This window comes from Paramormyrops kingsleyae, chromosome 19, assembly GCF_048594095.1.
Source record: "Paramormyrops kingsleyae isolate MSU_618 chromosome 19, PKINGS_0.4, whole genome shotgun sequence".
NCBI lineage: Eukaryota > Metazoa > Chordata > Actinopteri > Osteoglossiformes > Mormyridae > Paramormyrops > Paramormyrops kingsleyae.
Window position 1 is genome coordinate 24,667,892 of NC_132815.1, and position 22,295 is coordinate 24,690,186.

Sequence of the window (22,295 nt, forward strand, 5' to 3'; positions counted from 1 at the left end):
AACACCATTGTAAGGACATATTGTGATGGATTGCAATAGATTTCAGATTTGAAAATCCCCTTAAGGACAGTTCAGCCAACTTGTGAAGTTGTTGTGCATTTGTATAAGCAAACAGAACATACGTTCATGCTTCAAGTATTCAGGCACACTGAAGACAATAAGTCAGCTGCCGTAGTGTCAGATGGATTCTTGAATGAGGACCTACAGTGTCTATCCCTCTGTATTTTGTTCTTACTCTGGTTTCCAAGGAAACCAGGAACTGTGGAAAGTGCTGTTGCCATGGTAACCATACCCACACACACACAACAGAATGGCTGACTCAGAGGCCAAACAGGTTACTTGCACTGTTTTTGGCCATTTTGGAAAGCTGGAAGTATGGTACTTGGCTTTATAAGTAAGGTATGAACTTCTGCGTGTGCTGGTATAAATGGATTTCATGAGTCACACTGAAGAGTGCACAATATGTAGGGTCACAGGTAATGTCTGGACACAGAACAATGACTGATTTGTGAAACTTTCATGTTTTTATACTAATTTTTATATATGACAAAACTTTTTATAAAATACATTATATATAAACATAAATATTAAATTATACTAAAAAACAATATCATAATATCTGAGACACCAATGATGAATGTAGAGCACTGGATTCTGTTCCTCTGTTCCTACAATATGGTAAAACACGGCCTGTGTGGTAGACAGTCCCCTTTCTGCATGAAGATTCCCTTCACTGGTTTGCCCAGACTCCAGATTCCAGACTCCAGATTCCAGACTCGATTCAGATTCAGTTCACTTCAATTCATTTTAACAATGCAGGAAATCCGGTGCATTTGGAAGACGGGACAGTGTGACATGGGCATGAAGGGGGGGAAGGATGAACAGCAGAGAGATTTCTGGAAACATAAAAGAAAAACTGCCATTTCAGCAAGAGGCAGGAATAATGGAAAAGTAAAAACATGGCTACTGACAGGGGCACAAGGAACAACCTCACAAAATAATTCATCTAAAGAGCTTAACAGTGCAGCATGAAAGAAACTTGACAAGTGGCAGATTGTAGCAATATACATTATCTCTGAAAGGGTAAAATCACAACAACAATCTTCCTGAAGTTAGTATCATGAAAAAGTAACCAACCAGGCTCAAGGCTAATAGACTGACCAAGTTCCTTGAGTATGAGTGGTTTGGAAGAAATTTCTAAAATTTAAGAATTACTCTGTGTCATTAGCTAGGGATAAAATTATTGTACTGGACTGTTTTTTTTTTGTGGTACCCACACAAATTTTGTTTACATCAGAAGGCAATTCCAGAGTGTCTGATTTAACACATGTATGCACTGATTGTAGAAAGATTAGTTTATTTGTGTAATTTAAAAACCAAGATGCTGCACCAAAGGCAGCACCAAAGTTAGGCCAGTTTTTAATAGAAGAGAAGCTTTACTGATCACAAATTCTTGACGATGTGGAGGATTTATCACAGAGAAATCTGAAAAATTTTGCATGGTTTAATGATTAGGCCATACTTTTGTGTACAGGGCAAGAAATAGAGATAACACCATTTGAAACTATTATTATTGTTGTTATTGTTGCTATTATCCTCCTTTCCTACATTTATTTAGCATAAAGCTGCAGTTAGCCTCAGGTCTGTCACAGGCAACACAGGGCACAAGGCAAGGGAAGACCTGGATGGAATGACAGTCTATCTCTGGCATGTAGGAAATGTAAAAAATGGGGACATTTAAAAAATTTTGGGGGAACTTTTTAAAAATAGTAATTAATGCATAAAGTTTCTGTTTTTTATGTGAAATGAGCCAAGATTTAAATACATACAGTAATCACCACCTAGTGCCAACATGAGTAAATAAACAGCAAACTATTGCATTTCCAAAGAGACGTGTGCAGAATGCCATCTGTATGTGTATAGAATGCCATCTGTATTGAGAGAATTCAGGAGACAGTTCTAACTGTTTAGGCTTTTGTTTAGCTCTAGACTTTGTAAAAATGTATAATGCATTAGTTTATAGATAAAGTGAAAATTTCATCACTGTCTTTCAAATTAACTAGTTTAGTCTAGTTTTTTTAGACGTCCTTTAGAAACTGTTGAAGGTTTATTAAAAATTTCTGGAAAAATGAAAAACAGTGTTTTACACCTGTAAATGCAAATTCACCTCTTCAACAAAATAAAACAAATATTGCAAAGATTTTTTTCTTTTTTTTTCTTCAAAATCTTTGGGGCAATGTTTGTCCCTTCATCGTAGTTTTTAGGGGTATTCAGAGATTTTTGTGGGTACTTTTGCTTTTATCCCCATTAATTTCCTACAATGATCACAGGCCACATGGGCAGTTTAGACATAAATCCATGCCTAACAGTATGTTCTGTGGTGGTGGGTGGGACCCTGAGGATCTCACAGGAAACCATGCAAATCTAAACATAGAGCCAGGGTTGACAACCCACCCCAGAGACATGAGGCCACTGTACTGCCCTGCTAATAATAATAATCGATACTTTATTGATCCCTGTGAGAAAATTCTCTTTACCCCCCCTTGTTGCTCTCTGTAAGTGGGAGCAAGCTGGCTGTTAAAGGACATAGACCCATTGCAGGGAGCCAGGGGTTAAGCGTCTTGCTGAAGAACCTGTAGATATGCTGATCACAGGCACAGAGGTTTAGCTCAATGAGCTACATGCTGCCCCCCAGAGGAAAGTGCAAATGTAATCCCCACTAGCAGAAATTATGCAGTCGAGATTCCCATATTTGTGGAATGTGCAGGGTTCAGCACAGCCACGGTGCAATGGCTGATCCTCAGTCTGGTTGAACCACCATAGCGATATTAATATTTCCCCTGCTTGGTAAGTATCATTATTTGTTATCAGTCATTGGTTATTATTATTATTACTGTTATTGTATGTTGTTAATCCATTTCTTCATGCATTTATTTTGCTTTATTTATGTATTATCTATCTATGTTTCAGTTATAGGCCAGTTGTAGGATTTTAGCGGGTATGTAGGCTACGTGATATAAGGTGTTAGCATTTTCGGAGCCAAATTATTAGTCTTAATACGCAGAGTAAGGTACGAAACATAAAGATATAAAATATGAAAATAAATACTATACAAATTATCCCCGCAAAGCTGTGATGGATAAGCAGAGGGAGGAAACGGTGTTTTCAAATAAATCGAAGATGTTATTAAGAAGAACATGACTGTGTTAATCATGATGTGATTATTTTGGACTGAATAAGAGCGCCCCCATCAGTACTCTATATCACTTGCAGTCGCTGTTTTCGCACTTCTAAAATGCGATTTATTTTCTTACATTTATTTTTCATACCTAACGGTTAATGTCAGGAAAGGTTCTGGACTACGCCGAGAAAAAAAACAGGCCTAAGTGGTTTTAAACTACTTCCACAAAATGTTCAGGTGAACATCTGGACTAGACCTCTCTGATATCATTAATCGCCCAGCGCGAAAACGTACTATATCCCTTCCTACAGGGGAACCCTCTGCCCAAAAGAAAAAAAACAAGGAATGTAAAAAGTTGCATGGTATCACAATTATCGATGAGTGGTTTCCGACTTTCTTGAATACTGTTTCCCTTCAAGAAATGATTATTATTAATGTTATTAATATGTCTTCCTCTTCGTCCTATAACGATGATAATAACAACTATTATTGGACAACTACTACTACTACTACTACTACTACTAATAATAATAATAATAATAATAATGCTGGCGTGGGGCAGTCTGGACAGAACGGGCAAAGCCACAACTGAAGTTTGCAGAAAATCATCACTTCCAATAAACTAGAAAAAAAGAAAGAAAAAAGAAAGCTTGGATTTACGGGAATCTTACGACCTCGATCCAACAAATATTTACCACGAAAGCTGTAGCCCCCGCATGTACGCCTGAGGTGGCCAAAGATCAAAAGCCTTCATACAATGGTGGCCAGTGGAGAGCCGCGGCTCTGAGGGAAACGTGTCCTGCAGTTTAAGTCCCACTTCCTGGAATGTGCCACCTCCTCGTAGAATCACCGTATAATAATGCCGAGTCAGTGTGGGACTGACGATGCCAATGGCGCGGGGAAAGAGGAGGGGACCAGTGGCTTACAATAAGTCAGCGGGAGGGCAAGTGACATATGGGGTCGGGCATTTGGTCAGTGCGCATTACAGATGTGAATAGAGAGGAGAAATGAGTTGTTAGTACTGGCTTCCAAAGACTCATGGACTACTGGAATTGGAAGCAGTGTTATAAATGCATGGAACTTAACAGGGAAGGCGGATTTGAATTTCTGCTGAGGAGATTTAAGAGGTTTAAGGAGGTTTAAGCAGTTTTGTTATAGGGGAATAGATCCTTCAAAGCCCGGGACCCTGATGACGCTGCAGAGGTGAAAGAGATGAGCTACGAGACGGTAACATCTGAGTTTCGTGAGTAGGGGTTCTGCTGTAGAGGTCATTAGCGAAACTAAAAACCCTTCAGTTTCCGTGTGCGGTTCGAACAGCAATGGATGCCAGAACGGATCAGATCACGACAGGGAACTGCTATGTAATTTTGACCAAAGCCAAAAAGCAAAGGCTGAATGAATTGCAGGAGGCGGCATATAAATTCATGAGTGACAATTTCTTGGAAATATTAAGAGATCCAAATGTTTACGGACGCCTGACTGGACACGAACGGGATCTGATCCTGAAAAAAAGATTGGAAGGGCACACGACTTTAATGGTGGCCGAAATAAACGACGCTTACGAGCGGGTTGGAAGTAGACCTCCAAGCCGGGACAGCAGTCGTCCTCAGAGTCCGTTGTCCATAGTGCCCTGCGAAGAAAATCGTATGATACATTATTACAACGAGGCTACCAAAGACTGGAAATCACTCACTCGGATGCCGGACCAGATCAACACGAAAGGCTGCGGCATTTGCACCCTGTACAATTATTTATTCGTGGCAGGTGGTATAATAAGCGACAAAGGTAAGCAGTCCGATAAGGTTTTCTGCTATAATCCATCCACGGATAGATGGAGCGAAATAAGACCACTCAACCAGCCGCGATCGCAGCTCAAACTAGTGTCCATGGACGGATCCATGTACGCGATAGGCGGGGAGTGTCTGTTCAGCGTGGAGAAATACGACCCTCGTACGGACAGATGGGCTCCGGTGGCTCCTTTACCAAAAGGGGCGTTTGCCGTGGCTCACGAAGCGACCACATGCAACGGAGAGATATACGTGTCAGGGGGCTCTCTCTTTTACCGGCTGCTGAAATACGACCCCAAGAGGGATGAGTGGCAGGAATGCGCCTATAATAATAGCAGGAAGAAATCGACGGACATGGTGGCGTTTAAGAATTACATTTACAGGTTTGACATTAACCGCGATCGCGGCATTAGCGTGTTCAGGTACAACACAGTGGTCAAAATGTGGCACGAAGGCGCCACCCTGCGGGAGAGCGAGCCGCTGCCTTTCCGATGCGCTCTCATCGGTAACTGCGTCTACTGCGTGAACCGCTCCCAAACCCTGCAGTGTCTGCTGGAGGAGGACAACACCCGATTCGGACAAGATCCCCTGAAAGCCCCGCCAGGGACCAAGGGCGTCCTCCTGCCGTTTGTCCTAATCTTGCCCGAAAAGTGAAGCAAAGGGATTCGCACAGTTATCTGGGTTAGCATGAAGACGCAAGCGCAGAGACACAAGCTGATTAAATGAACCCAAGTAATGTTAAGTGCATTATCTGTATACAGTATTAAGTTTGAAGTGCTTTATTGCAGTTGACGAAACAGGCAATGTCTTCCTTTGCATGCTGGAAAGAAAAATATAAACACGTATATGCCTCTAAGCCTATATAAGTATTTTTTTCCTCCGGGTCAGGTACAAATTGTGAGCAGTCCCACAACAGCTGTTATTTAGCATTTTCTTGTTGATCTTTATGCCATTTTGGAAATGTCTTTAAATACTGTGACAAGAAAAGTTTGCGGAGTGTTCATACCAGAGCGTTAAATGTGCTGTGCTGCAACGTAGAAAACGTGTCTGTGCAAGGCAGTACACATCATGGCAGTACACATTAAGGCAGTACACATCATGGCAGTACACATTAAGGCAGTACACATCATGGCAGTACACATTAAGGCAGTACACATCATGGCAGTACACATTAAGGCAGTACACATCATGGCAGTACACGTTAAGAAAAGCTGGTCTCCCTGTATGTCAGCATCTCTGAAACACCCATTTTAATGATTTAGTAACCGCTCCTGAAAATAAGCTGTAATACAGAACAAAGCCTTATTTTTTACTATAACTGCAGCAAAACAAAAAAATTGTTTTAAATGTCTTCTTGTTTGTACTTTCTGTATTGTAATCTTAAGTGATGTAACATTTAATGCCTTGTGACTAAAGATGGGAAGAGGAAGTGATGCATTTTGCACAATTTAAGAAAAACCGCAGAATATTTTGTGCATCTCGGTGACCAGGACCATGGTTCCTCTCAGCAAAGGAATGTTAATGTTGAATGTAGACAAATAGCATTGTGTGCTTTTCATTAAAACGACGGAAAAAAAAGCAGAGAATCAGCTGAGGAGGTATGTGGCATGTTTTTCAGTAGGACACCTCACAATGCCTCACAATGCTGTTCAGAGACTGTTTGAAAACTGTGACCAAAGGAAAATGTCACTCTGGAGCTCGACACTGTGCAGCTGAGGTTCTCAGAGATGCTGACTCACGCAATGCCCTTCGTTTGAAAGGGTGCCAGTCCAGCCGTTATGCTAGATTCTCTGCACACCGTTTCTTTGTTTTTAAGCCATATCTTAAAAACAAGAGATTATGCAATATCTTGAGTAATACCTTGAGGACAGTTGCTGAAATTCACTGATGCAACTGATGACTGTTACTGTGGGACCACCTTTACAAATGTCATGGGGGTTGGGACATGATTTGCATGCATTTCACCACACTGCTGCGCTGCGTGTCGCCATCATTGTCATCCATACACCCCCGCTCTTTTTTGAACGTTCATCCACGCCACTGACGCCCAAAGATGGCCATTTTAGAGTTTCATCTGTTGCTTTTTTGCATCATCTTCAAGAGTGGTAGTTAAACCAAGTTAATTTCCCAATGCGTACTCATCTTTGGCCAACTTGCAAAATACATTCCAGTGCCTGTCTTCACTCTGTGTTGTTTTGCGAAAGTTCATTTAGTCAAACAGTCAGAAAAACACATTTCAGCACAGTGTTCCTCTCCAATCCCTTTACAGAGCTGTTTGACTTCATTGACACTTGCAGTCTGTCTGTGTTCACTTACTTTTATTTTTAACAGCATTAAACATTATTAATTCCAAGGCATTCTGTGGTGATGTCACCTGGAAAACAGGCAGAAAACTTACCCCAGTGATATACACATCTGTGCAATGCCATTTTCCTTGTTTTCTAGAGGCCTTTCTATATGGTTACTCAAGTCTGTGATTTGCCAGTACCTTTGTCATCAAAGCTGTCAGTTAAATGCTGCATTGCAACCTGCATTCACTAATGAATCGAGGGGAGTCTGAAAGAGCCCGTTTACATGGTTTGTCAGTGACACCGCTTTGCGAATGGAGTCTGGACTCAGTATTCACCTGTGGCTGAGCTGTTAGCTTAGCTGTCAGAGTGTAACACAATCAACAGGAGTCACACACGTCCTGCTCGCTGCTGCTTCCTCTTTAATATGTATCTTTGGGTTAAGAAAACTAGCAAAATACTATAATGAGTGAAAACTTAATATTTTGGCTTCTGTCATTAAGTTCTGTAGCACTTGTATGATTGAAATAAAAATGTATAATTTTGGCTGAGGCTATGTTAGAGTGATTGTACTTTATTTGTATGGCGATGATGGTTGAAACTAGACACATTAAAGAATATCTCAGTTTAATTCCTGAAGAATTAATTTTACAGCGGATGCCACAGAATTACCAAGAGGACGTTGTGCAGGGGGGAGATGCGGTTGCTCTGTGGGTTGCACTGTTACCTCACACCTCTGCAGTGGGGGGCTTTGTACCGCGCCCTGTGTGTATTGTCCACACGACTTACAAATGAGGAGAGGTTGCGGTCAATGGGCCACCAGCAGCCCTGGAGCAGCTAGAATTAAAGGCTGACTTATACCTGTGTGTAGTAAGTACAGCACAGCCGCGTACCCCCCCGCCATGGCCCCCGGCGTAGCCTGATGTGCACATGCCTAGGAATGTAAGTACGTGTCACAGTGATGCAGGCCACGCAGAAGTATAAATGCTCGCAATGGGATCACGGTGTGAGATCTGCATAGGCTTAACACAGAAGTCTGAATCTGACTTAAGGGTCCAATAGTGCTATGAATTCTGTCAGACATGAGATTCAAACCCACAACTGGGATAGAGGTCTATCCTGAGCTGCACATCAATCAAATCATTTGGAAACTTGCATGCAGAATGAGGACAGACTAGAATACAAACTCAGGTCATTTATAAGATGGATGGCCAGAAATCAAACCCAGGTCCACTGTTTGGGTAGCAGCTATGTTATCCACTATAGTATCTGTCAGGGTCAGCTCCTGTTGTCTCTATCTTTTGTGTCCCTTCCCTATTTGGCCAGCAGACATTGCTGGCCATCCTGTCCCTCCTGTCAGTCTTTGTGTTTCCCCTGTTTCCTGTTCCTGTAACGTGCTGATCATGTGGCTACTTGCCAATACCTTTTCTCACGTGTTCAAATCCCACCTCCTCTGTTTTTGTATTTTATTCCCTAGTGTTTCATTGTTTGAGTTTTTCCAGTTCCTGTGTCTTCTGATTTGTATTTAGTTTTGGTTAAATTCTTTGTTCCCATGCTTGCGTTTCTACCTGTCTGTTATTCCTCAGTGTTAGTTTCTGTTTCCCTGTTTCCTTGGTTAGTTCAGTTCCCTGAGTTAATTAGTTTCACCTGTTGCCTGTTCCTGTTCCTGCCCTTGTGTGTTTTTCCTGATTGCTCGTTGTCCTGCACCTTCCCCTATTGGTTAATTGTCTATTTCACTCCTGCTTGTCATTACCCTGTTCAGTTTTTGTATTTAAGTTCCTGCCTGAGTTTTAGTCCCTATAGTGTTTCATTTTTTGTGATAGTTGTATTGTCAGTAAAGTTTTGAATATTCTGTTTGTAGCCTGCCTGTCTTTACCCTTTTGTAAATTTAGTCTTTGTTTATTCCCTTTTGTTTTTGACCCCTTGTGGTCCTTTTGTAGCGTTCTTAGTGTTTTCTGTTTTGTTTAATAAATCCCCATTTGTCCCGTGAGCTGCCAGTGGGTCGTCCATTTCTGTTCCGACCTGCACTATGCCTCGTCCTCGCTCCAAACCCACCCGGATCCATAACGGTATCAGAGTTGTGGTACTCAAGTCTGGATTTGGATTTGGGTCCAGTCGCTATTCAATGTATAAATTAATTTGGAAATGTTACGCACTCAAGTGAATTTTACCTGGTCTTGATTCAGACTCAAAAAATTTGTAACTCGGAAAACCTTCCAGAATCCATCGGAATCCATAAAGTATTTTTGCAGGTTGCATACAGCCTTCCCATTGCTGGTATTAGCTCACCCACTGACTGTTACATTCTCACCATGTCTCTCAAGTTTCTTATGCCAGAAAGTCTCTTTCTCAGATTGACCACCTTGGACTCCACAGAACCACAAGTGAAAGTGAAGTTTGGGATCATATCAGAGGGGCAGTCAGTGTCCAGCCCCCTGGAGTAGTTATGTTTGAAGGTCTTACTCAGGGCTCTAATGATAGTGTGGCTGATCAGTGGGAGTGGGAATCAAACCAGTAATTATTCAGACATTGGAGACGTAACCTCGATTGTGCACATTTAAGCCATAAAATTCTCACAGCACTTGCGTTTCGCAGAAGCAATGTGTCAATGTAATGTGACGAGTCCTAGTCATCACTGATATCATACATGCTGTGATACATGTCGATCTGCAACTAAATGTTGTGTAGATTATGGATACTTTTAAGAAAATGACAAAACGTTTAATAAAATGTTTGGCAAGTGAAAAAAAAAGCTTTCTGCTGTTCCAGAACCAAAATGTGTTCAGCAGCAGTATGCAGTCATGTTACAATGAAATGAATAATTAGTGCAGGATACAGTGGAGGGGAGTTTATTACATCTGTGTTTGACAAATCATTCATTTATTGGCTGAAAATATTTCTTAGTTGGTGCTCATTTAAAAAGTAAAATTTTGAGGTGTCTTCAAATTATAGTTTTTAAAATTTATTTTCATGGTCTAAAATTTAATTATGGAAATAATTACTTGGCTGCCCAGCACGGGGGAAGGACGCCCCCTGCTGGTACTCGGTCTTGACTCCGACTCGATAGCTGTTGGACTCCCTAAGGTGGACATGAACCACAACACTGCGCCCGATGATAGACAGAAGAGAAGGCCTTTTGGAAGATGCAGCCTACAGGATAATCTCTGCGGAGGGCAGGGCTTGGGGTTAAATCACTGTGCATGCTACTACATGGTCACTGTAATATAGATACAGTTATACTACAGAATAACTCACCGATCACTCTTAGTCTACAGTGTGACCAGTCTGGACAAGCGGTAGGGGGAGCATGCAGGTTGCGATAGTCTAAGTCATTACTACGGGTCTAAGATAGGATTTAGATTACCGGTAAGTGTATTTCCAGTGCATATTTAGTGGGGGTGTAACAGTACCCAAAACTCGGTCTGTTTTGAACCTTGGTTTGGGTTCACAGTTGGGTGCAGTTTCAGTACATCAGGGAAAACACAATTTCTTTGGAAATTATTTATCATTAAAACAGCAGACATTGCCATGTGGGCAATGACAGTGAGACCTGGAGTGGCGTGATTAGGAGGAACGGGGCCCCCCTGATCTGAACCCGAGTGGTGTTTTGTTATTGGACTTCTGTGCTCATCATGGATTGTCCATAATGAACACCATGTTCAGGCATAAGGGTGTCCATATGTGCACTTGGCACCAGGACACCCTTGGCCAGGGTTCTTCAACTCTGGACCTCGATTCCAAACTCAGGCCATGTTTTAAGTTCTCCCAGTTAGTTGTTCAATAATTACTGATTCTGATTGGTCAAAGGCTTCACACTTGACTGACAGGTAAAGGAAGGTTGGAAAACCAGCAGTGCTCGGACCTCGAGGACCGTGAGTTGAATAACCCTGCCCTAGGCCAAAGTTCAATGATCGACTTTGTGGTCGTGTCATCGGAATTGCGGCCGCATGTCTTGGACACTCGGGTGAAGAGAGGAGCGGAGCTGTCAACTGATCACTACCTGGTGGAGGGTTGGCTCCACTGGTGGGGGAGGAAGCCGGCCAGGCCTGGCAGGCCCAAGCGTATAGTGAGGGTCTGCTGGGAATGTCTGGCGGAATCCCCTGTCAGGAGGAGTTTCAACTCCTACCTCTGGCAGAACCTCTCCCATGTCCCGGGGGAGGTGGGGGACACTGAGTCCGAATGGGCCATGTTCCGCACCTCCATTGTGGAGATGGCTGACCGGAGCTGTGGCCATAAGGTGGTCGGTGCCATCGCGGCGGCAATCCCCGAACCTGCTGGTGGACACCGGTGGTGAGGGATGCTGTCAAGCTGAAGAAGGAGTCCTATTGGGCCTTTTTGGCCTGTGGGACTCCAGAGGCAGCTGACAGGTACTGGCGGGTCAAGCGGAATGTGGCTTCGGCGGTCTCTGAGGCAAAAACTCGGGTGTGGGAGGAGTTTGGCGAGGCCATGGAAAACGACTTCCGAATGGCTTTGAGGAGATTCTGGTCCACCATCCGGCAGCTCAGGGCAGGAAAGCGGTGCAAGATCAACACTGTTTATGGTGGGGATGGGGCACTGCTGACCTCAGCTCAGGACGTTGTGGTGGAAGGAATACTTTGAAGACCTCCTCAATCAGACCGACACGCCTTTCAATGAGGAAGCAGAGTCTGGGGACTTGGGGGTGGACTCCCCTATCTCTGGGGCGGAGGTCACTGAGGTGGTTAAAAAGCTCCTCGGTGGCCGGGCCCTGGGGGGGGATGAGATCCGCCCGGAGTTCCTCAAGGCTCTGGATGTTGCAGGGCTGTCTTGGTTGACACGTATCTGCAGCATCGCGTGGACATCGGGGGGGGTGCCTCTGGACTGGCAGACCGGGGTGGTGGTCCCCCTCATTAAGAAGGGGGACCAGAGGGTGTGCTCCAACTATAGGGGGATCACATTCCTCAGCCTCCCTGGTAAGGTCTATTCGGGGGTGCTGGAGAGGAGGGTCCGTTGGATTGTCAAACCTCGGATTCATGAGGAGCAGTGTGGTTTTTGCCCTGGCCGTAGAACAGTGGACCAGCTCTATATTCTCAGCGGGTCTTGGAGGGTCTGTGGGAGTTTGCCCAACCAGTCTACATGTGCTTTGTGGATTTGGAGAAGGCATTCGACTGTCCCTCGGGGAGTCCTGTGGAGGGTGCTCCGGGAGTATGGGGTGCCGGGCTTCCTTATAAGGGCTGTTCAGTCCTTATATGACCGTTGTCAGAGCTTGGTCCGCATGAGCGGCAATAAGCACTCGTTTCCAGTGAGGGTTGGACTCCGCCTGGGCTGCCCTTTGTCACCGATTCTGTTCATAGCTTTTATGGACAGAATTTCTAGGCGCAGCCAGGGCGTTCAGGGTGTCCAGTTTGATGACCTCAGGATTAGGTCTCTGCTTTTTGCAGATGATGTGGTTCTGTTGGCTTCATCGGACCGTGACCTTTGGCCCTCATTAGAGTAGTTTGCAGCCAAGTGTGAAGCGGCTGGGATGAAAATCAGCACCTCCAAATCCGAGACCATGGTCTCAGTGGGAAAAGGGTGGAATGCTCTCTCCGGGTCGGGGATGGGGTCCTCCCCCAAGTGGAGGAGTTTAAGTATCTCGGGGTCTTGTTCACAAGTGAGGGAAGGATGGAACGGGAGATCGACAGGCGTGTCGGAGCAGCGTCAGCAGTGATGCAGGCGCTGCATCGGTCTGTCATGGTGAAGAAAGAGCTGAGCGAGTACAAGCGGCCGAAATGAGTTTCCACCACAGGGTGGCTGGGCTCTCCCTTAGAGATAGGGTGAGGAGCTTGGTCATTCGGGAGGGACTCAGAGTAGAGTCGCTGCTCCTCTGCATTGAGAGGAGCCAGATGAGGTGGCTCGGGCATCTGGTCAGGATGCCTCCTGGACGCCTCCCTAGTGAAGTGTTCCGGGCATGTCCCACTGGGAGGAGGCCCCGGGGACTATGTCTCTTGGCTGGCCCGGGAACGCCTCGGGATTCCCCCGGTGGAGCTGGATGAAGTGGCCGGGGAGAGAGAAGTCTGGGTTTCCCTGTTGAGACTGCTGCCCCCGCGACCCGACCTCGGATAATCAGAGGATAATGGATGGATGGACAGCAGACACAAACACAATATCGAAACAGTAACAAGAGTTGCAATCCAAAGGCAATGAGTCTGTCGACGTGTCTGAATACTAAAACCAGAGTTGCTTATCTGCACATTATACAAATAATCATTTTTTGAAAAACTATAATATCATAACAGTACAGAGCTCTGCTAATGACATAACAATAAAAATTATATTGTGGCCACATTTTAACATACCTATCGTGGGAACAAATTAATAAAACTTGGCCAAGATTTAACTAAAACGAAGGAACGAATTAATGAAACGTGGTGACGATGTATCTACGATGAATTAGTTAAAAATCGCAGGCCTATACCGTTCATTCTTTGATTTTTTTCTCTTCAAAACTGAATCAGAAAAACAAAAAGAGGTTTTTTTTTTTTTCTGTCTTAAAATCAAACCGGGAAAAGATAAAACAGGACAAGAGAAACATTATGTTTTGTATCTCTGTACCAAAGCTATGTGCCAAACTGCACACGACGAACATGTGTACCGCAATAGCCCTAATATTTACCAAAAATAACATATTCAGATTAAATGAAGCTGCATCCTATCATTATCAAGTTCTTCATTAGCAAGTTCTTCTACTGAGCGAGGTCTCCTAGATGGCTCTGGCTGTCTATATTATCAAAGTCAAGTTCACAACGCTTAGCACTGAGACATTTTGTCCCACAACAGAAGCTTTACTACGAAACACTGAAATGATGCATTAGGCCGTAGTGGGCTTGTCTGACCACTTGCTCATTTTGAAAAGCCACGTGTGGCTGAACTGTACATTTCAGACGTAATTCCTATAATGTCCACACAGTGGCACAATCATAACATAACAATTTTCAAAGACAGAATAGCTTAACTTAACCATCTGTCCATCCTCCAGCCACTTAACCAGGACAGGGTCCCGGGGATCCTGAATCCTGGAGCCCATCCCAGGAAGGACAGAACACAAGGCTGGCGAGCAGCCGGACAGGATGCCAGCCCATGGTAGGGTGTACATACACGCTCTTATATAGTTCACATGGGTGTAAAAAATGTCACTGTAAGAAAATGGTAATTCGAAAAATAAGTACATAACAATAAAGAATGAGCAATTGAGAAAGTTGATCGTTAATATCTCAATTAACAAATAAAATGAACACTGGAACTGAACCCTAAACTGGGGGCTTAGGGTTAGGTTTAGGGTTAGGTTTAGGGTTGCCAACCCATTGCAGGGCATGAGCACACAACATTCCCCATAATCACGTAGGGAGAACATGCAAACTCCACACACGTGGAGCCTGGTACAGACCGGCTGTGTAGCGTGTAGACCCGTAAAGAATTCAAGTTCTGTACGTCAGAGGATTTTTTCTTATTTCTTAAAGCAACACAGCACCTTTCGAAACCAGCCTTGCGTCTGCATGGTGGTTCAGTGGTTTGCACGCTTTCAAGTTTGTGTGGAGTTTGCATGTTTGCCATGTGGTTGTGGGTGCAGACTTGTATCTCTAAATTGCTCATTGTCTGTTGTTATTTGTGTCCTTGGATGGGGCAGAGATGTGAATAGCAAAGTAGTTATTCAAGAACAGTTATTTTGGTGCTATACTGCCACCTACTGGAAACTGAGAGAGATTATTATTTTATTATTATTTTATTTTTTGGAATTTATAACTTCAGAAATTTACAACAAGATTGATTGATTGATTATTTGGTTTTGTATGAGAGAGCTTTTGTAGACTTTTATCTTCCAGGCTGTCACACCCTGCTCCGTCCGCTCCTGATGTGTGCCACGCCCCCTCATTATCCACGTGTGCTTTCCCGATCGTGCCCAGCTGTTCCTTGTTATTGTGGCTTGTCTGCTGTATTTAGTCCGCGTCTGAGTCTGTTACCCCAGATCCGTCATTAATGTTAGTTGGTGTCTCTGTCTTGTGCCGAATAAACCCCGTTTGTCTGCATTCTCGGCTTGCTTCGCCTGCTTCTCGGCTCGCTTGCTCACCGATCACAACAGAATGACGGATCTCCCCAACGCACCTCCGCAGGTCGACGATCAACGCGTCGACCTGCTGCAGGAGGTCATCTACTGGCTGAACCTACCGGAGGTCCAAGAGGACCCCGAACTACGGAATTTAGCCAGCCGGAGCGGTACTCTCTTGAGTGAGATGTCGCCGTCCGGGAACGCGCACACCCTGGCTATAGTGCGCGAAAACCTCCGGCAGCTCATCGAGGGGGTGACGGAGAGGCGGCTCCAGCCGCTCACCCTCTCTCTGGCAACCCCGTCGCCACCACCCAGCAAAGGCCGGAGGAAAAAGAAGAGGCGCAAGGGGAGAGGACCAGAGGAAACCCCAACCATCTCCCTGGGGGCTTGCTCTCTCCGGTTTGCCTCTCTCCCCGCTGATTATCGGGAGGAGCCCCTCCCGATGCAGAAATTAGCGGGGATCACGGTAGCTGCGCAGCTGCCGTCACCAACAGCCTCCATATTACGGGGCGGCCGTCTGGAATACGAGGGGATTAGGGCCGTCTGGGACGCAATTCCCCGGATTCCCAAGGCACTTAAAGGGGCAGCGCCTGCACGCCCGGCGCCGATCCTGGCGCCTATTCCGGACCTGCCAGCAGCACCGCCTGCTGCTACTGCCGCCGCTCTGCCCGCGGCACCGTCTGCTGCTGCCGCCGCCGCTCTGCCCGCGGCACCGTCTCCTGCTGCCGCCGCCGATCTGCCCGCGGCTGCGCTGCCTGCTGCCGCCGCCGATCTGCCCGTGGCTGCGCTGCCTGCTGCAGCCTCCGCCGCTTTGCCCGCGGCACCGCCTGCTGCAGCCTCCGCCGCTTTGCCCGCGGCACCGCCTGATGCAGCTTCTGCCGTTCTGCCCGCGGCACCGCCTGCTGCAGCTTCTGCCGCTCTGCCCGCGGCACCGCCTGCTGCAGCTTCTGCCGCTCTGCCAGCGGCTACGCCTGACCCGCCTGTCCTGCTCGACCCACCTGACCCGCCTGTCCTGCCTGCTCTGCCTGCAGTCCCTGCAGCTGCCACCACTCTGGCTGCGGCACCCGCCGCGGTGCCCCCTGCTGGCCGCGTGCTGGCGGCGCCTGCTGCGGCGCCCCCTGCTGGCCAAAGGACTGCAGCGCCTGATGAGGCGCCCCCTGCTGGCCGCACACTCAAGGTGCCCCCAGCTGGCCGCGTGACGGCGGCACCCCCTGCAGCGCCCCTTGCTGGCCGCACGCCCGAGGTGCCTGCAGAAGCGCCCCTTGCTGGCCGCACGCCCGAGGTGCCTGCAGAGGCGCCCCCTGCTGGCCGCGTGATGGCGGCGCCCCCTGCTGGCCGCGTGATGGCGGCGCCCGCTGCGGCGCCCCCTGCTGGCCGCATGCCCAAGCCCGTCTCGCCTGACCTGCCCGTCCAGTCCGGCCAGCCCTGCTCGCCGGTCCTGCCCGTCTCGCCTGTCCTGTCCGGCCAGCCCTGCTCGCCGGTCCTGCCCGTCTCGCCTGTCCTGTCCGGCCAGCCCTGCTCGCCAGTCCTGCCCGTCTCGCCTGTCCTGCCGGCTCTCGACCTGCCTGTCTCGCCTGTCCTGCCGGCACCTGAACTGCCTGTCTCGTCCGTCCTGCCGGCTCCTGAACTGCCTGTCCTGCCGGCTCTCGAACTGCCTGTCTCGTCCGTCCTGCCGGCTCCTGAACTGCCTGTCCGGCCGGCTCTTGACCTGCCTGTCTCGCCCGTCTCGCCTGATCTGCCCGTCTCGCCTGTCCTGTCCGGCCAGCCCTGCTCGCAGGTCCTGCCCGTCTCGCCTGTCCTGTCCGGCCAGCCCTGCTTGCCGGAACTGCCCGGCTCGCCTGTCCGGTCGGCCCAGCCCTGCTCGCCTGTCCAGGCCGCCGCTCTGCCCGCGGCCCCGCCTGAGGCTAGCTCTCCAGTCCTGTCCGCGGCTCTGGCTGCCCCGCCTGCGGCCACGCCCACGGCCACGCCGCCGACTGCCCCGCCTGTTGCCTCCTTAGAGGCCCTGACTCCCACGCCCTTGCCTCAGCGAGGCCGACACCCCCCAGGACCCCGCCTGTCCGTTTCCCGTGGGGGACGGGGACACAGGCGTCGGGCCCGGGTCCCGCCCGCCCTGCCCCCTGGCTCGCCCGTGCGCCCCCTGGCCGTGGCTCGGTGGCTGCCTGCGGGTCCTGCGGCTCCGGTTCGGCTGTCGCCTCCGGGTCCCCCTCCGGTGCCTCGTCGCCCGCCTGCGGTCCCTCCGTCGGCGCCTCGTCGGCCGCCTCCGGGCCCCCCCGCTTCGGCTGGGCGTCGGACGGCGCCTTCCCTGGCTCCGGCTGCGCCTCCGCCTGCTGCGGCTTCCCCCTTCTGCCTGCCTGCGCCGGGGTTCCCTCCTGCTCCCTCCTCGTTTCCTTTGTCGGTCCCTCCGTCTGTCTCCTTGTCCCCTGTGTGGTCCCCTCCTGCTCCGGCCTCCCTTCCGCCTGCGGCCCCTGCGGCTGCCTTCCCTCGCCCGCCTGGGTTCCCTTGGGCTCCCCTGCTTCCTCCTCCCTTTCCTTCCGTCCCGCCTGTTTCTGCTCCTCGTCCCTCTGTGTCTCCTCCGTTCCCTTCTGGTCCCTTTGTCCCGCCTGTCTTTGCTCCTCGTCCCTCGGTGTCTCCTGTGTTCACTCCTTGCCCTGTTGTTCCTCCGTTTTCTGTCCCCTCTGGGTCTCCTTTCTCTGTCTGCCTGTCCGCGTTTCCTGTTCTTTGTCGGGTCCTGTCTTTCGTTTCGTCCTTGTTTTTGTTCTGTGTTTCGGTCTTGTTCCCTGTTCTTCGTTGATGGTTTTTGGTTTTGTCTTTCAGGTCCTGTTCCCCGGTCTCGTCTCGTCCGTCGCCTCCTCTCTGGCGCGCCCGGAGTGCGCGCCTTTGGGGGGGGGTTATGTCACACCCTGCTCCGTCCGCTCCTGATGTGTGCCACGCCCCCTCATTATCCACGTGTGCTTTCCCGATCGTGCCCAGCTGTTCCTTGTTATTGTGGCTTGTCTGCTGTATTTAGTCCGCGTCTGAGTCTGTTACCCCAGATCCGTCATTAATGTTAGTTGGTGTCTCTGTCTTGTGCCGAATAAACCCCGTTTGTCTGCATTCTCGGCTTGCTTCGCCTGCTTCTCGGCTCGCTTGCTCACCGATCACAACACAGGCCTTGAGTTAATGAATTATTGCATGTCCAAAAGACCACTAGGAACATTATTCCCCATTAAATGTTGTATAAATATTGTGTTGATATTTGCTCTGATCTCTAATTAGTCTCTATTTCTGTTAAACTAGTCAACAGAATGTGAGCTAATCTTGCTACTGGCCAGATTTGAGTATGTCTCACTTTCATTGGTTATGACACAAGTAACACTAATCAGTATCATCGTTCTGATTTACTGAGAGCTGCTTCAAGCTGAGTCAGAGGTCCTGCATTTCATCGGAAGGGATTTCCAAGTTCTACTTTCTGTCGAGTAAATCCTTCAGAGGCAGACCTACAAAGTCCACTGATCATCACATAAAGATTTAATGTTTGAAACAGTAAGGCATAAATACAAAATATTTATCAGGACATCCATCCATCCATCCATCAATCCATCCATCCAAATTTAGGGTGGCAGGGTCTTTGGTGCGTATCCAGGGAAGTAGAGGGAATTTGGCAGGCGAACACCCTAGATGGAATTCCATGACATCACAGGATGTAATGTACTCTTACATACCTTACCGTTAGTTTACAGGTGGAATTTCACCTAACTGCATGTTAATGAGCCAGAGAACCAGGAGGAAACTGCACACTCATAGGGGCATAGCATGTAACCCCCCCAATCCCAATATTTAATTTAGATTAATTTGTCCTCCCCTAATAAAACGGTTTTGCATTTAAAATTAAGTTGTGTCCTACCTAATATTAAACTCCCTCCTGTGCCATTGCCCTCAGGAGTGCAATAATTAATGGGCACTGGATCATATTGTAATCACTGAGGGCCTGTTTAATGAAGTGACATTTCTTGGTTAGCTATAATAACTTGTTGGATTTAAGGTACCTCAGTTTAAATGGATTTTAACATGCACTATATTGCTAAAAGTATTGGGACACCCCTCCAAATCATTGAATTCAGGTCTTCCAGTCACTCCCATAGCCACTGGTGTATAAAATCAAGCACCTGGGCATGCAGACAGCTTCTACAAACATTTGCGAAAGAATGGGTCGCTCTCAGGAGCTCAGTGAATTCAACCATGGTACCGTGAAAGGATGCCACCTCTGCGATAAGTCCATTTGTGAAATCAGCTGTTAGTGGTATTATAACAAACGGGAACGGTAAAGTAATGTTATCATGTGTTACGAGTTTCCATAGACCATACATAAATTCTACACCTCGTTATGCAACCACATACGATGAGTATTACTAACGTTGTTGTAGGATTTTGTATAGAAGCTTTCAGTAGGTATTTGAACGCTGTGGGTTAGTTAAACTATTCTGTTCTATAGTACTTAAATCTGCAATGTAGTGCCCATTTGGGAATTGATTTACAAAAAATATCTTCACATGGGGACACACTAGTTCCAGATAAAGACTTTAATGTAATGTTTTTAGTACTGACTTAAGCTAAATGGATAAAGTTAATAATTTAGACAGCATCATTATTAAAATGACTTGTTAAACGTAGATGCAGCTCAGGTCGTAACACATGATAACGTTACTTTACCGTATGTAGATGCTGAACCTAATGCCTGCCTCAGCATCCCAATGATTTGTGTCGCTGCATTCTGTAACTGTATCTGTTTTATATTGATGGGGAAACAGGTAAGGGGGCAATGAGAATCGGTGAAATTATACTTGTAATACAGATAAACCATATTTCTCACTTAACCTACCTGTCGCCGTTCTTCTTCGTCCGCCATTTTCCTCTTCTACTTCTCCAGATTTTATGCCAGATTAGACACTATCGGGCGCAATCCTGCCACTTACAGTCTGCAGTCATCCTGGTAAGTTTACAGCCAATCACAAAGCCAGTACCCATCCGCCAATAACGTTCGCTGTCAGAGACGGCATGACTCCGCCCCCAAACTGTCAAAACCTCCCCCCGGCAGAACGCGAGCGCGGAAATTTCCCTCGAGCGCAGAGAGGGGCCGAAGGATATTATGATGAACGCGCACGCAGCTCTTCGCCATATGCTCGCGAGTGGCATATTTACGTGTGTGAGTTTTGACTTTGTGCTCGCGAGTGGCATATTTACGCGTGCGAGTTTTGACTTTGTGCTTGCGAGTGGCATATTTACGTGTGCGAGTTTTGACTTTGCGCTCGCGAGTGGCATATTTACGCGTGCGAGTTTTGACTCTAATGTGACGCCATAAGGAAGTCAGAATGGAGATCGAACCAAAGATTATACGTACTGTAAACACCTATTTTTCAATTGTATTGTAGGCCTAGAGTGAGTTGTAGCTGGCTACTGCAAAGCCTCGTAATGTAGTGCTGTTGGCTTTTTCTATGGTGCATTGCACAAGAGGCCCAAAGAAAAACAGATCATTACTTTAGCTAAACAGTATTTAACGGTAACGGAAAGTATTTGGCATTTGTTTTCTGAAGCAATATAGGCCTATTTATAGTTTGCGTTTAGTTTTTTTCATTTTCAATTAATTTCTTGGAAATGTTTTTCCTTAATGAGAATAATCCTGCCGTACATACTCTAAGTATATAGTGTGTAACTACCAAATATACATGGACTCATATATAGGGTCACACCTCTTAATCACTGAATTCAGGTGTTTCATTCAGACCAATTGCCACAGGTGTATAAAATCAAGAACCAAGCCATGCAGTCAGGTTTACAAATATCTGTGAACAAATTGAACATTGTTCAGTGAATTGAAGCATGGTACCATCATAGGGTGCTATCTTTGCAATAAGTCAGTTTGTGAAATTTTTTCCCTGCTAAATATTCCACAGTCAGCTGTAAGTGTTATTACTGCAAAGTGGAAGCATTTAGGAACAACAGAAACTCAGCCGTGAAATGGCCGACCATGTAGAGTAACAGAGCAGGTCACCGAGTGCTGAGGCGCCTCATCCGTGAAAGTCTCAATAACTGTGAAGTTACAACCTTCCTCTGACATTAAACCAGCGCTGACGAAATAACCTGTTCAGCTTTTGCGCCAGATTTGTGAAATGCAAAATGTTGTTTGGCAAGTGTTTCTTACCTTCTGAGGATTAGAATACTTTAAAACCAACCTTCACATCAGCCTTAAATTGGAAAGAAACAATGATGTGACATTTATTGTAATAATCAGTGATATGAAGTAACATGAAAATTTTTATCATGCTAACATTATTGGCTATATTGCCCAGCCCTAGCGTAGATCTGGGTGTGGATGGTAGGGACATGTCCTGACCAATATTATTTGAATTGTATTTAGGAGGGTGGGGGGGGGGTTTGCAAGAGGACGGAGATCCAGATCTTTAGAGTCCTGGTGCTCCTTGTCTTGCTGTATGGCTGTGACCTGAGACGAAGACTGGACTCCTTCAGTATTATGTCTCTTTGGACAGTCCTTGGGTACCACTGGTTTGACTTTGTGTTGAATTTGGTTGATAGAGTAGTCCTGAATAAGGCACATTACCTGCATTGTGAGGGAGCGTCAGTTATGGCACTACGGCCATGTGGCGCATTTCCCTGAGGGTGATTCGGCTCGCAGGATCCTCATTGCTGGACCGGGCCGAGGGGACGCCCACATAACACCTGGTTGCGGCAGATGGATGGCCATTTCCAGAAGGTGGGACTGGACCGTGTGTCTGCCTGGGGGGTCACCAGCCGGGATCCCAAAGAGTTTTGCCATGTGGTGGATGCGGCAGCTCGCTGCATCAGTGCATGCTCCCCACCCTGACCGGACCTGGGGTTTTGGGCTGATTTGGTCCATACCAATGTTGAAACCAAACATATTCTTGATTGGGGGTCTGTTTTGTGGCACTGATGACTGGTTAGTGGCTAGAAGAAAACTGGGGTTCCACTTCTTGGCCTGA

The 22,295-nt window shown here is 47.1% G+C and overlaps 1 protein-coding gene and 1 non-coding gene across 2 annotated transcripts; one reads left to right on the forward strand and one right to left on the reverse strand.

The window, feature by feature from the left end:
• Positions 1-2,693: 2,693 nt before the first annotated feature.
• Positions 2,694-2,855, reverse strand: LOC111850702 (U1 spliceosomal RNA). The gene has a single exon (XR_002839862.1). It is a non-coding gene; the product is annotated as a U1 spliceosomal RNA (small nuclear RNA).
• Positions 2,856-4,114: 1,259 nt separating this feature from the next.
• LOC111850671 (kelch repeat and BTB domain-containing protein 11-like) lies at positions 4,115-7,812 on the forward strand. Its single transcript, XM_072702874.1, has 2 exons — positions 4,115-6,039; positions 6,085-7,812. The coding sequence occupies exon 1, from the start codon at positions 4,501-4,503 to the stop codon at positions 5,620-5,622; it is 1,122 nt and encodes a 373-aa protein (XP_072558975.1). The 5' UTR covers positions 4,115-4,500; the 3' UTR covers positions 5,623-6,039; positions 6,085-7,812.
• Positions 7,813-22,295: the final 14,483 nt, after the last annotated feature.